Below are 13,280 nucleotides of genomic sequence, written 5' to 3'. Positions count from 1 at the left end.
ATGTCCAGCTTTTCATCTACCAGTATACCTAAGTCCTTCTCCTCAGGGCTGCTCTCAATCTCTTCATTGCCCAGCCTATATTGAAAACAGGGGTTGCCCTGATCCAGGTGAACCTCATGAGGTTCACACAGGCCCGCTTCCTGAGCTTGTCCATGACCCTCTGGATAGTATCCTGTCCCTCAGGCCTGTCAATCACACCAAACGTGTGCAAACTTGCTGAGGGTGCACTTGATCCCACTGTCTATGTCATGGATGAAGATATAAAACAGTACTGGTTCCAACACCTAAGGGACCCGACTTGCCACCAGTCTCCATCTGGACACTGAGACAGATCATGAGAGCCACAGAGTCTAGGCTAACTTGTTATCTTTCTTTTGTAACCCCTTTCTCAACAAATAAAATGTGTCAGATCTATCACAACTTTGGCAGAATGGTGATTACCATGCTAATTGGAAAGTACTGGTGAGAAACTTGAGAAGATGGGGATTAGCAGAAGATAGCTAAGGTAGGTGAAGGAACTAGTTAAAGAAAGATACTGCAGGATTATGTTGAAATGCTATTGAAAAACCCTTGGTCTTGAGTAGGATTACAATTACTTTTTTCAGTACTCATTACCCTTGGAACCAATCTTGTCTGAATATTTCTCTTCATGACCTTGGTTTTAAATAGTAATATACTAATAAGGTTTTGGGAGACATTATCAATGCAGAAAATGAGAGTGATATGTGGAAAAATCAGGAGTACCTTGCAGGCTGGAAAAGTAGAAGTGAGATGAAATTTCATTACGTGCATTTAGTTGCTAATAATATTTCTTAATATAATTGAATCCTCATCAGGGTGACATGACACCAGAAGAGCCTGTGTGTTTTAAGGGATCATGAAATAACTAGGATTAACCAGTACGATGCCTGAGTCAACAGGGAATTACAATACTAGATCCTTCCTAGCGAGATACTGCCATGAGAAATATGAGAGCTCTGGAGAAATGTAACATGGAGTACTCTGTACAGTCTTGGTCATCCATATTCACCAAAGATGAATTCAGACTGGAACTGATGAAGGGAAAGTCTATGAAGACCATCAAGAGAATGCAGAACCTCTCGTAAGATGAGAGAACGTGCAGCAGGAGGAATGATTCTTACTTTCCCATCAAAGTGCCTCTTATTCCCTAATCCCCTCTGTCTATCACAATAGTCCCACTGGACAGGGATAGCAGTGCAGTGCCTTGTCTGGAAGGATGCATATTTGGATTGGCTGGTGGCTGGTGCCTGACAAAAAGAATAACGGCTGAAGTCTGCCTGCTCTTCCCTTTAGTGGAGGCTCTCATTTGTCTTTTTTTTCCTCTGACTTGGCTGCTTTTTTCACAACATTTAAAGAAACATAATTATCTTTGAGGTGTTGCTTGTTCTTTTATATTTGATTGAAACAGTGCAAAGGATCAGAAGTTCTAAAAAGTCAGGACTGAAGGACAGAAATGGACTACATAATCACATGAAGCTCATTTCCTTAGGGAACAAGTGTAAAAACAGGGATGGCACAAGAATAAATAGGGACATGCTGCTGATGAAATTAAAAAGGCAGGACAGCAGCAGCAGGTCTCTATCAATCAGAGAATTAAACTTCCAACTGGCATATTAGATACAAAGGGTATAACTAGTTTTAAGATTGTAATCAGGTTATGAAATGGATTATATGACATGATCGCCTTCAGGAAGTCCTCTTCTGTCCTATCAGAAGCCAGGGTGTGCTAATACGATGCCTCCATCCTAATGAGTGCAAGATAACATTTTAAGATTTGCAAAGGGGCCTACAGATCAGTTTGAAAGTCATTTGCAGAAGACACATTCACTTCATAGTATATCATATTTGTTCATCCTTGTCACTGAAAATCTTTTTCGCCAAGTTGCAGGCAGACTATTGCTTGCTCTGCTTTTCTTTCCCTCTGGAAAGCCTGGGTGCTGGACTGCAGTGGTGCAGAACCTTGTCAGTACAGAGAAAAGCAGTGGCAGCTTGCCCAGAACTCAAGCGCTGCACCTTATTTCCATACAAATATACATTGAATTGTGTAAGATTTTACACCAGAATTCCTGTTCTTATTTATTTATTTATTTATTTATTTGTTTTATTTAAAGAGCACTGCAAATGCAGGCAGCCCTTTACAGAGCAATCCAAAATTGCTGTGAAGGTCATATAAAAAGAAAAGCCATGTAAAAGCATAGCCTTGTCCTCACATGAAAAATTGTAAAGACTTAAATGAATGTCAGTTTATTGCGCTGATATGAAAAGAGTTTGAATTCCTGATGCATGAGGATGAGCTTTGCCAGAGGACTTTTTAATGAACTAGCTAACACATAATTTCCTTTTGCCAGATAAAGTTAGGACCTATCAGCCACGTCACAAACTCCTAGCAAGTCTCTGAACTTGTTCAGTTCAGGCAGGAACAGCAATTTGTTTGGGCTAGAAGGACTGGAGAGCGATGCTTGGTGTCACTATGAACTTTTGTACGCTGGCTGCGGTGTTGGCATATGAACAGTGCAGGAGTTTCCAACACAGCTGGCAGAAAATGGGAAAATGGTCGTCCGGGGAGATTTTGTGGAAATGCAGTTTCAGCAGAATCCAGCAGCTCTATGGGAGTGGGGTGACTTCAATGAAACTTGATGAATTTATAAATTGTTCTGAACTTCTCATTTTGCTTCTACACTACCATCAGTCTATATTAAGAACTGCAGCTTTATATGATATAAACTTTGATTAGACTTTGATTAAACTTTGATAGAGACTTTGATTAATAGGACTGTATGGAGAAGCCAGAACAAACCCCCCAGGGGCTGATGAAGAAAAAAATGTCAAGCGCTGACTAGCCAGCATAATATGCAGTAAACAGGAATGAGAAGCTAATCTATAATTTAAACAATGTGTTAATTAATACAGCATAAATAATGAAATCTGTGGTAAATCCAGGAAGTAATCTTGTCTATCTGCTCATCTAGAAGCAGCTAGAACACCATGCCCTTGAGTAAGGTGACGCTATGCTAACGGATAGGAGTCCCTTTCCAATCAGATGATCAGCAGGATTTTTCGCTTGCTGGTTTTTACTAATTTTAAGATGGGAAGTCTTTCTAAAATCAAATGGCACAGTGGGAAAATCGAAGGAAGTAAAAGGGGAGTGCCAAGGCATGACTGCCAGTCTGCAGGCGTGATTCCAAACCAAGGTGCCACAGAAAGGAACGGCCCTGACCTTCCCCACCCACCCGTGTTCCCCCAGCCTACCCAGGGCTGGCACCACCAGTCGTGTGACACCCCCTTGCCCCAGGGAGTACAGCTGGATCCCACTGAGTAAGCAATGCGGAAAACAAACGTGTCCAAGGGACCCGGTGTGCAGCCATGGGAATGCCAGTGACGTGACCGGAGCACGCAGCTTGGGTGAGGTGCCAGCAAGAAATTCCATCATTAAATCACAGATTTTCAGGGGCAGCCTGCAGGTACATTGGCTTCAAGTGACTGCGGAATAACCCCACTGAGCCAACTTGCCAGTGCAGGTCTGCCTGTCACTTTGTCAGTCCTAAGACCTGTCGGGACAGCAGAGCAAATGCAGTGAGATGTGGCCACTTATGCTGGATGTCCAGGGACCCAACCAAGGAAGAGTCTTGTAGCCTTTAGACTGATCTTACTGTGTCAGCAAATCTGCCTAATATTTAGTCTATGTCAGTTTATCGTGGAAGAGTTTGTTTTTATAGCAAAGACTGCGAAACTACCGCTTCTCTGCTAAATGGCTTGAAGGGTGGAGGCATTTTTAAGGGAATTACTTGCAGCCTTCTGAATTTATTTGGGTAATCCAATAATCCAAACACTTTCAACTCTGGTATTTCAGTTCCCTGTGACCTGGAGGTAGATCCAGTGCAGGACCTGCTTGCACAGCCCTGGGAGCACAACTGAAAACAAGGGGCGAGGGGCCCAGGTCCACAAGGAGTTTCAGGTGGTTGGTGTATGTAGGTTGGCACTGAGATCAGGTGCCCACCCTGGCCTCCAGGATATGGCTGTTAGACTGTTTCTGGGAGCTGAACTAGCTCACCTGTGGATGGTTCAGACACTTCTGTCCACAGATATGCCCTTATGCGAACAGACGGATGCGGATGAGCACCAGTTGTTTCAGTAGACTTTCTGCCATTGCTCCTCCCCCATGCAGAGCTGCCCCGTTCCTCGTAAAGTTCCCACCCAGGATAGGACTGGCGAAGCTAGTGACTCCCACCATGAAGCTGCTTAGGAGATGACCCTCCTACAGAGTAACTAAGGGAGAGGAGAAAGAAACAAAAAAAAAAGCCAAAAAAAGAAAAAAACCAATACAATTTGGAAGTGCTGCTGGCTCAGCAGAGAAGTTGCTGTGGGAGTGCTCTGCTCAGAGCACATGAAGAGAAAGGAAAGGAAACAGACTCCCATGAGGAAAAGACTGAGGAATTACTTATTTTCAAGGCCCATCTGTCTTCTAGAGAGTAGATATTTCTTCAAACACAAAGGAACCACCAGGGTGGAAAAGGTGGAGGTAATAGCAGGGTTAGACCAGCTCCAGCTTAGTCCAGCAACATACTGAAGTTGTTCATCTTCTTGAGGAATTAGCCCTGAGACATCATCAGCTTCCCGCATAAGCCGTTTCTCTCCTTCCACTCTGGGAGGGACATGGCTGCTCGTTGTAGGCAGAATATGAATGATCATCACCTTTAATTGTGCCAGTTTTGATGAAATCTTAGATTTTTAGATAATAATTTAGAGATTGTTTTATCGATACTCAGGGTTCTCTGGGTGCCAACGCAGAAGAGAGATGCCACTCCACAATGACTTTCTGTGGCCTCCTGCATAAGCAGTGCTCTGCTGCGGCAGTCATGGTACAGTGGTACACAATCCTTGCTAGAAGTTTACCTTGCAGTTTTTTAATTCATGCTTGGGGAGCCCAGGCAAGTGCTAAAGGATCCTTGTGGTGCATCCTCTGGGCTTTTGGAGTGGCCCTCTCTGCAGTGGACGGAAGACTGAGAGGGAAGGTTTCACACACATCACGCAATATTTTGCTTGATCTTCATAAGGACGTATGTACCTGCCTGTATGTACTTCTTACCTTGATTAGCAGTGTTTAAGGATGGAAATAAGAAATAATCTACACCCAGCCAACACACATTGCAAAACGGGGACTCTTCAGTCACATTGACAGCATTCTCCTGTTGGGAATGATGCTATTTTGGTCCATTTGGAATGCAAAATATGCAATTTCCTAAATAAAATATTTATCAGTTTTTCTTGAGGACATTAATGGCTTGATATTAGAAATACCCTGCTTGTAGACCAAAAGATTTCCAGTATCATTCATTTCCCATGCCAAATTTGTGGTTTGTGATGGAAGTATACTTTTTAAGAATGTGGACCAGCGATGGCACTTATCAATTGCCATGATAACTTCGTCCTGTGGGACAGAGAACTAAAAGGATAACAATAAAAAACAAGTAGTGTTCTCTAAACAAAGAAAATCAATCAAACACTCTGCTTATTGATCCATGTTAGAAATCTCTATAACAGGCTGAGTGAGCGGACAGCCAGCCGAAGCATATACTTTATGGCTAGGCCTTTTAAAACACCCAGTTGTAGCCGGATACCACTGAGGGAAATTATGCTCTCCTTATGCAGCCCCACAGCAAATCTACCATCCTATAGCACAATGCATTATCCTTAACATGTCTTTAAAACCAGAGAGAGAACAGAAAAAGGATTTTCACAGCTGGCAATGTACTAAAACATATTAGCTTTCATCAGGAGAATATAACGGTACTACTGTTTAAGGAAATGCTACAACCTTGTTTAATTTTTTTAGTTTTTTTAAAAGGAGCCTTTTCTCTTTGGAAGATGGAAGAAAATGGGGGAAGAGAGGATGTGTAAATATTTTCATCCTTTTCAGCTGAAATCCATAATTATAGTCTTATTCTTTTCTGGTTTCTGATACATAGATTTCACGGAGCTGACTGCAGGCTTCAGGAACCATTTTTGCCTTTTAAATTGAAGCATTTTGGGTTTTCTCTAATTAACTACCACTTGCAGAGTACATCGCAGGCTTAGTGCCTACTCACCAGCACATTTCTCATAGACAGATCTGTTATTGCACTAAAATGAGGGCGAGAGGCCTTCTGTATTAACAGTTTATGAAGATAGCTAAATTACAGCTGACCATACAGTATTCTGGCTATGTTCTTCTCCTAAGCCTCTCTCTGGACTCTCTTTTTCTGGGGGGAGAAAGCTTCTTGAAGTGATAATACCCTCTTCTGAATTATAATAGTTTGGACTGGTTGGTGTGGGGCAGTATCATTTTGAGAAATAGCTGTAGGAAGTGCTTAGGCAACCTTCCTCGTACAGAGCACCAACTAATTAAAATAGATACTTTGGCTTTCTTTTCCCCTTAAGGTGACAGAGTTTTAGATCTAAAGAAACAAAACCAAAAAACACAGGAAGCAGGACAGCTGTTATTAGACGTCAGTTCAAAGGGGAGGGAAATGAAAAGCCTCTGATTTATCCACAGGAAGCCGCCCAGGATGAAGGTTACCCACTTTGTTCCCAGTCCTTTTTCACCAGATCAGTTACTCATAATAAGCTAACTCAACCCAGAGCTTCTTGGAGCAAGGTGCTGCGCTGCCACAGTTTTATCTTGTACAGTGGCAAGCACATGAGTTTTTTCTTAAAAACGAATGGCAAAAACGCTGCATTTCCTTCCTCCCTCTGCCCCTCCGCTCCTCCTCCCCTCCTCCCTTCACGCCTTATTGCCTCATGACATTTGTGTCACCTTCTGGATCCCAAGTTCTCATTCGCCTCGTTCCCTTGCTAATGATTTCTGCCCAGGTGCAGCCATAAGGCAAAACAATGGTGCAACACAAAAGGAAAGCTGTCAGGTAAGCAGAAGTAGCATCAAAAGAGCAGCAGAGAAGGAGATATTCTTATATCTGTATCGTTGACTGACAAAACCCTATGGCAGGACATATGCATGCATTTACCATTTTAGTGAAAGAAGTAATCAAGTAATCATGCTTGCTGAAAGCGTCAACCTTCGAAGGAAACCCAGATCTTGAAGGTATGAGTATTATTGTAATGCTCAGGAGCTGACTTGTACTATTTCAGATAAACATGTCTGAGAACTGATGGACATGCACTCCATAGACACTGGCATTTTCTTCACAGAATAGCTGTTTTCTGCTGTGCCGTTCTCTGTTTTGCATAATACCGTATGAACCTCATTACTGCAGTTTGGAGGGTTTTGAACATTCACAGAAAGAAGCATAGGGAGAAGAGCAATAGTTTGATTGATGCAATTTTCACATTGGCCCAGTGGATAATCAGAAGAACTCTTCTATTACAAGGACACGCAGAAAGCAAAACATTATAAATCCTACCCACAACCCAGGGCCAATAAGAAAGGCTAAAAAAGCTCCAACAGCACAGGCTTTCTTGACAGAGTCATTGTTAACAGCTTAATAGCTGCTAGCAGGCAAGATCGGCTCTTATGCCAGCAGTACACGGCACACAGCAGTTTGAAGGATAAATACGTATGCATAGAAATGACATCTTCCTAAAATGATAAAAAACAAATAGATTAAATGAACCCCTACCTTGGAGAGCCTGGAGTGTGCGAGTCTGTACAACAATACAGAGCTGCAGGACCAGCTGTGGTGCACTTTCCAGAAATGTGGCTAGCAAATGCAGCATACTCACATCTGCATACTCATACACCATTTTCCAATAAAACCGCCACCTGTCATTCTCTCCACTCCGTCGACTCCGGATACCCAAGTATATTGTGTGGAAATACCTGGAAATAAAAGAAAGAGGTTATAGAAATGCAGAACGACATTTTACAGGTAACACTTCTGCTTGAAAATAACCAACGTTTTTTCAATGTACTTCAAAATAATGAACTTTCTTTTAAAAGGAATATCATACTGCAATTTATAATAGTTGCTGTGATAAGCGTAAGCTAAACTGAAGACAAGACTTTCCTTCATAAAACCATTTTAAAAGCTTAGCATTGTCTTATTTGTTAAATAGTGTTACTTTCAAGGACCCAGTATTCTGAATTGAAATATAAGGGGCATGTGTTGATTATATGGCCTCCCTCAGAGGTTTTTCAAATAATGGGGGGAAAAATGTTGATTCTGCAATGGTCCCTACTCAGAACCTGCAAAGGACTGATCTCCTTTCTGTGCGCCTCTATGTGGACTCGGAAGACCACCCGCACTGCAAGCCTGGGGTGGTCTTGGCCTGCAGCCCTGCTATGGCTGAGCTCATCGTCCTGCTTTTCCACCCATCTAATGCATTGAATGTCATATATCAGGTACTGCCAAATGTATAGTGCTTTTCCTCATAGTTTGATTATTTTAGGAAGAGAGAAGATCTAGCTGTGAGTTCCTATTTTAGGAGGAGCGGAGATCTGGCTGCGAGTTCCCTTGGTGATTAGAAGTGACTCACTACGAGAGCTCCCGTGCAGCACCAGCAGTAAGAAGCAGCAGGAGCCAAGAGCCCAACAGGCTGCTGCTGCTGGCAGCAGTAACCAGCAGATGAGAGAAGTTAAGGGTCAGAAAGCACGTGTCAGCTCTGGCGGCCTGTGCAAGCAGGGGGACAAACACCTGGCGACCAGCCAATTAAATAGATGTCAGCGGGCGCAGGAGCAAATGAGTGGTTTTAGGAAGCAAGGGATGTCTTATGGTGGCCAAGCCACCCGGCTGCTGAGATGCTTTTCGTGGCCCTTGCAGAGCTTGCAGCGGCCTCCCATGAGACACCTGTGTTACAACACAACGACCCCTCTGGGTGGCCTTTGATCTGCTCTATTATTCTAATCCGCTCTCTGTTATTCCGTGTAAGAAAATCCAGGCTCCCATCTTGCTCCCACAATTTTAGTTCAAAACTAATTCAGGCTGGCTGAAAAAACAGTCTCACTTAATGAAAAATTCTGAAGACTAAGATACTGTCTTGCATCAGGGTGACTTGTGTCCTACCGCAGTGCCCCGTTGGGCTACTAACTGATGTGGATCTCTGTTTCTCTTTTTCTCGATGTATCTTTCACGTCCTGGTCCTGAAAGCATTTCCTTATGATCATTTTAATATATTTTCACAGCACTTTTTTTTTTTCCAGTGAGGTTATATTTTCTAGTGAGGAAAAATTTTGGTAAATTTTAACCACTTCCAATATTGTTTTAATCAGTTAAGATAAAACACGTCAGTATTTCTCCTCCTTTTCACAAGTCCTTGTCTTAAAACCCTTTTCATAACTGGTGGAGCACGATGAATTGTGGCACTTCTTTAAATATAGACTGCATGCAACCCTTCACGCCTCTTCTGTTCACTTGTAACTCTGGTGGTATATTCTACTGATGAGAAGATTTGTGGCCTCTGACTGGCAGAACAGCCCAAGATTCCAGCTGCCCCCTGAAGGAATGACCACTGTGCTGGTACCCAATGAACCCTTGTACCCAATGCACACACCACTGCGGAGCAGCAGCTTTACTCAGGAATACGCACCAAACAAAACCAGGGAGTAGCACAGAGAAACAGCTGAGAGGCCAGATCTGAGCCTGCAGCATTTCTCTTGACAGTGCACATCATAGCAATATAAAAGGAAAACACATTAAATTCACATTTAAATTAAAATCACAGCAGGTGGCTTTGAATTTTATCAAAGTCCCATGTGGGAGTGAAGCAGCAATGAACTGCTCACAGCCCGAGACCACAGAGGTACAGTAAACAAGACACCAACTCTAAGTCTCGTGCAAAACACTGAGCTGGTCTAGACGGGTCAGAGTCTGATGGGATAACAGGGGCTCTCCGATGTCCTCAGGGTTAGGTAAAGTGAGATGGCCTGCTGCCCAGATCTGAAAGAAGCCGCTGAGCTGGAAAGGCATCTTTTGCCACGTAGTTCTGCTAATGGGGTCTGCTGGACCCCCAGGTTTTCAGTCACAGTCAGCTGAATTGTTTCTAGACCTCTCATTAGTGTCCTGCTGCACAATGGGGACAGGTAAGACTTGGATTTCCTTCTGCAGTTTGTTTTTTTGAGTGGGGTTTTTCTGGCCTGCCTCATATGCCCTCCCAAGGGGCACACCTGGGAATCTTGCACATAGTGGGCACAAAGCGTCTTCAGCATCCTCCTTTTGAGATATGACTAACCCTTGCTATAAATACATAAAGTAGCTTTGGCTGACGAGGGTTGTGCCAGGAGGCTCTAGCTCTGCCAATGGAGCCATCTGCAACTTCAGTTCTACAGCATTTGTGCAAAAAATAGTTTTCCGATTATGAAAATGACATGCTGTGCCAGGCAACATTCCCTAGGGTTCTTTACCTGCTCTATAGAGTGGTTGTGCATGGCAAATATGTTGTGATTAATGAGCCCTTATGGAAATATTTCCTCTCCCATTGCACTTTATTGTGAAACACTGGCAGTGAGTTATTGGGGACTGGGGAATCATTGCTCTTTGTCTACTTAGCTCTCTGCAATTTAGACACAAGAGGCAGAGAAGGAAGGCACTTTCTCTTTTTACACACTGGGGACCAAATTTCAGCCTAGGGTGGTATTTTTTTCTGTCCTATCAATTTTGGCCAAATTAATTGCAGGCTGAAATGAGCATTTACACACATAATTACTGTCACTGATTTATAGGCCCAATCAGGCGATTAGACAGCTAAACATTCTCATTTGCATCCACAATTAATTGCACCACCAATTGATGTTAGGTGTGCAAATTAGCAGTTATTAAAATAAAAAGATGGTCTTATAAAATGCTTCATAAATCAAAGACAATTTTTTCCCCATAGTGAAAAAAAAAAATAATCAGGGAAAGTGCTTTTCTTGTTGTGGTTTCCAAATATAGCTTAACACTGCAGTAATGACACATTCCATTTTATATATATATGCATTATGTAATTGCATCTCAGACACCCTCACTGGAGTCCTATTGTCAGCAAATGCTATACAGACACACTCAGAGGTAGTTCCTGCCCTGAAAAGTTTTTATATTTTGGTCTTCTGGAGCCATTTTGGTTAAACTCATATTTTTCTGTGAGCCTACGTTTTGTGTCTTATATACAGTTATTCCAGAAAGACAATAAGAAGTAAAAACAGCTCTGCATAGGAAAATATCTTAGGTTCATTGTAGGGTTAACTGATGCCAATGAAAATGAAAGAGCAGATGTAAATGTTATTATTTTGGTTGTGATTGCATCTAGAGGGCTCAACTACAGTCTTGTGCAGGTGCTGTACATATATATAAGAACTGGCTGTCCATTTCCCCAAAGAGCATTTAACTGACATGAAAAGAAATGACAAGGAGTGAAGAACTGAGAGTTAGAGCACCGGAAGAAGGAGGCAAAAAACCGAGGGTTTTAAACTGAAAGAGGGGAGATTTAGATGAGATATCAGGAAGAAATTCTTTACTGTGAGGGCGGTGAGGCACTGGAACAGGTTGTCCAGGGAAGTTGTGGATGCCCCATCCCTGGAAGTGTTCAAGGCCAGGCTGGATGGGGCTTTGAGCAGCCTGGTCTAGTGGGAGGTGTCCCTGCCCATGGCAGGGGGGTTGGAACTAGATGATCTTTAAGGTCTCTTCCAGGTCCCTTCCAACTCTAACCATTCTATGGTTCTATGAATGGAAAGTATGGTAACAATACCACCCAGTAAAGTAACTACTTCATCTAATAAATCAAGGTAGTCCACTAAAGTTTCTGATTTCGTTAGAAAAGTAAAAAAACCCAAACACACAACAAACAAAACCTCTACCCCAAAAAAACCTTTCACAATTTCATAGCTCTCATTTTTGTGGAGAAAAGCTTAGAGATAACTGAGTTTCCTAAAGTTCTTAAAGTTAGAAGACTATAAAATGTACTATGAAAAAGCATTATCAAATCTTATTATTTTTAAATTACTTTTTTTTTCTTTTATTTTTTTTTTAAGCCAGGACACTGATTGGGTTGTCAACACTGATATAAACAAGCTTACTATTTAGAATGAAGACAATGGAGCAGGAAGCAGTACTTCCTATATCGCTGATAATCAGATGGCAATGTATATATCATTATTTGAGGCTTAATGTCTTTTTTACCCTCTGGAGGAAACGGAGATGCTTCAGCATTTAATTGTTTTAATTTATTTCAGTACATCACACAGCAAAGTATACAGACCACTGATAAAGCATAACCCTGAAGGATATAAATCTGAGACAACGTCACAAGTGACGTTCTTTTTTCCATTATATCAATGAGGGAAGGCAGTAAAGTTAAAAAAAAAAACCAACCCAAAACAAACAGAAAAGCAGGTTAGCTCTTGCGCTGCCTACAAGAAGTGTTGAAGGTGCAAGACAAATAGAGGCAAAAAATTACCTGTATTTGTAGTTGTGGAAAAAATTTATTTCTGTACTAGGGAAAGAGACATTCATTCTGACCAAACGGTGGGTCTCCAATGTTTCCAAAATCAAGAGTCCTCTTTCTGTTCCAGGTTTACACACCAGACTTGAGGATGGTCAGCACAGACTGAGACACCTAGATTTGAAATACTTCTCATGACATTTCAATTACATGATTAAAGCATGGCCAATTGTGCATTTAATTGAGATGTGGTGGTGTAATTATATGATAATACCAAATATTTATAGGAGTGCTTTTCAAGTTTAAAGTGCTTTACAAACATTAATTGATTAACTGGGATGAATGTAAATAATCTCACAGGGTTCATTCCCCGGGAATTGGCAGCTGACCAACCTAACACCTTCCTGCAGGAGCAAGGTATAGCTTTTACTCAGCAGACTCAAATCCAGGTGGAATTTAATAAACCCATGATGGGGATGAGTTGCCCTTTTCTTGTGTGGAGAAAAATCTCACTCCTTTCTCCCTTATTCTTTGGAATGTGATATTCTGTCCTGAATTTGTGGATAAAAATCATTATCCTCAGCTCTTGCTCCAATACAAGGTAGGCAATGAGGCCCCCAGAATAATTTCCAAATGGGAGGCAAGTCCTCAGTCAGATATTTTGGAAGAGAGAGTTGAGATGCCAGTGGCATCTGGACTAAAGGTTTCCAACCTGACTGCAGGTCACCTAGTCTTTTATAAAAGGCCTTCGGTGAATATCCTGGTATCTGAAACTGAAGAGGCTTTTGGCACTGATTTCACAGAGCTTGGGTTTTTACCCAGTTTACTTCATGGTAGTGGCTGTCATTTAGGCCCATTACTTTTTGCTATGAAATTATTTCAGAAGCTGCTCCATTATGCTTCACAAACCC

The 13,280-nt window shown here is 42.1% G+C and overlaps 1 protein-coding gene across 1 annotated transcript in view; it reads right to left on the bottom strand.

The window, feature by feature from the left end:
• XKR4 (XK related 4) overlaps window positions 1-13,280 on the bottom strand; it is a 232,028-nt gene that overhangs the window by 78,869 nt on the left and 139,879 nt on the right. The window contains exon 2 of the mRNA XM_063326879.1: window positions 7,635-7,834. Within this exon, the coding sequence (XP_063182949.1) occupies window positions 7,635-7,834 (200 nt within the window). The remainder of the gene's footprint in view (window positions 1-7,634; window positions 7,835-13,280) is intronic.

Source organism: Chroicocephalus ridibundus, chromosome 2, assembly GCF_963924245.1.
Source record: "Chroicocephalus ridibundus chromosome 2, bChrRid1.1, whole genome shotgun sequence".
Lineage (NCBI taxonomy): Eukaryota > Metazoa > Chordata > Aves > Charadriiformes > Laridae > Chroicocephalus > Chroicocephalus ridibundus.
This window is presented reverse-complemented; position numbering and strand designations above follow the sequence as displayed.